Raw genomic sequence first — 2,197 nt, forward strand, 5'->3', positions numbered from 1 at the left:
GAGATGAGGTCTCACCAAGTTGCCCAGGCGGGTCTTGAACCTGCGGGCTCAGGCAATCCGTTCACCTCAGCCTCCCAAAGCACTGGGATTACAGGCTGAGTCACTGAGCCCGGCCAATAATATAATTTCTATGTTTTAGTTATTAGATCAAAAAAAAGGAAAAATATTGAAAATAAGAAGAAATTGAGGGAACAGCAGAAGCTAATAAAGGAAGAAAAAACAAAGAATGCTGCATATAGTGCAAAAATGGAGAATTTGTGAAAGCAAATTCAAGAGATGCCAGAAATTCTAACAAATGTAGAGGAAAAATGCAGGAACAACAGGCTGAATATGAGCACAACTCACTCCCAGAGAACCTTGCAGAAGAGCATTCTAAAGAAAGAAACATCAGAAGTATATAACAGAAAATAAATTTCTATCATACGGCATTCATTGTTTCTTGGCTCTCATAGTTCATGAATAATTATAATTTAATTGGACAATCCAAAAAAAATCTTCCTTCCTTCCTTTCTTCCTCCCTCCCTCCCTTCCTTTTTCCCTCTCTCCCTTCCTCCCACTTTGTCACCCAGGCTGGAGGGCACACTCAAAACCACCACAGCCTTGGCCAGCTGGGCTCAGATCATCCTCCTGCCTCAGCTTTTCAAGTAGCTGGAACCATAGGCTCACACTACCATGCTTGGCTAATTATTATTATTATTATTATTTATTGTAGAGACAATTTATTTTCTTGCCAAGTTGCCCAGACTGGTTTCAAACCCCTGGACTCAGGCAATCCTCTCACCTCCACCTCCCAAGTGCTGGGATTACAGGCATAAGCCACTGTGCCCAGCCAAATCCAACTCTCTGAAGCATAAAAAAGAGAAATTGCCAGAATTTTCTTTTCTTGCTCCTGACCAGAAATACTGTACAAATAATTTATTTGGAAAGTCTCCCAGACCATGCTAAGGAAATGCTTTCATTAAACAAAACTTTGACTGAGTGCTATAGCTCATACCTATAATTCCAATGCTTGAGAGGCTGAGGAAGGAAGATCAGATCCCTTGAGCCTCGGAGTTTGAGGCTGCTTTGAGCTATGATTGTGCCTCTGGACTCCAGCCTAGGTAATAGGGTGAAATCCTGTCTCTAAAACAAAAACAAAAAAGACCAACATTTTCCAGTGATATTTCCTTTCAATTCTGTAGCTTGTCTTCATTGTGCACATGAGGAAACTGAGGATGTCAAAATCAATATGAGACCAGATCAAGACATACTCACCCCTGTCAGGTCCCAGCTCTGCTAGGGAAATAGGCCTGCAGGTGAAGGGCTAATAAACGCAGCCTGATGATGCCAGTGCTGGAAGCAGGGAGCCCCGAGCACTGTGAGAATACAATAAAGCAAGATTTAGTCAAAATTGGGTAGTTCCTTTGGAAAACAACCTCAGAGTTCCTCAAAAGTTAAACATAGAGATACTACATGACCCAGAAATTTCACTCTAGGTATACATCCAGTGAAGGAAACTGCAATATAAGCTGGCAAGGCCCTTATATTCTTTGGCTTATGTTCAAGTAACTAAGCCTACATTTTCCTTTGTTTCCCCTGACCTTTTTTTTTTTTTTTTTGAGTTGGAGTCTCACTCTGTCATCCAGACTGAAGTGCAGTGGCTGCTCCCGGCCACTGCAGCCTCCACCTGCTGGGCTTCGTAGATCCTTCCGCCTCAGCCTTCCAAGTAGCTGGAACTACAGGCGCGCTTTACCACGCCCGGCTAATTTTTTTGATTTATTGTAGAGAAGAGGTCTCGCCTGCCCAGGCGGGTCTCGAACCCGCTGGCTCAGGCAATTCACTCAACTCAGCCTTCCAAAGGTGCGGGATTACAGGCTGAGCCACCAAGCCTGGCTAATGACTACTTTCTATAACTAAATCTTCTCTATAGAATTGACACCAGAATGTATTGATTTGCCTTTCTTTTGGATGACAGGGGACTTACTACTTTGCTGGAAGTTGTAATCTTTCCAAGACAGATATAATACCTACAGTATGTTTGTTCTTTCACATTTTTATGTTTAAACTTTGTTCTATTTGAACCTTGCTAATGGAATTTGGCTGAATTTTACAAGTAATTTTCCCTAAGATTCTTCCATCTCTCACATAGAATTTGCTAATTTCTTTATGGAAAAAAAATGCATTTTTTCATTCAGGAGCATTGATTGAAAACAATTTT

At 41.6% G+C, this 2,197-nt stretch overlaps 1 protein-coding gene across 1 annotated transcript in view; it reads left to right on the forward strand.

Moving 5' to 3' along the window:
* Positions 1-261, forward strand: part of CUNH19orf18 (chromosome unknown C19orf18 homolog) — a 14,005-nt gene extending 13,744 nt beyond the window's left edge. The window contains exon 6 of the mRNA XM_008068696.1: positions 140-261. Coding sequence (XP_008066887.1) covers positions 140-261 — 122 coding nt within the window. The remainder of the gene's footprint in view (positions 1-139) is intronic.
* Positions 262-2,197: the final 1,936 nt, after the last annotated feature.

This window comes from Carlito syrichta, unplaced genomic scaffold (genome assembly GCF_000164805.1).
Source record: "Carlito syrichta isolate Samal-C Ts95f unplaced genomic scaffold, Tarsius_syrichta-2.0.1 Scaffold311480, whole genome shotgun sequence".
Lineage (NCBI taxonomy): Eukaryota > Metazoa > Chordata > Mammalia > Primates > Tarsiidae > Carlito > Carlito syrichta.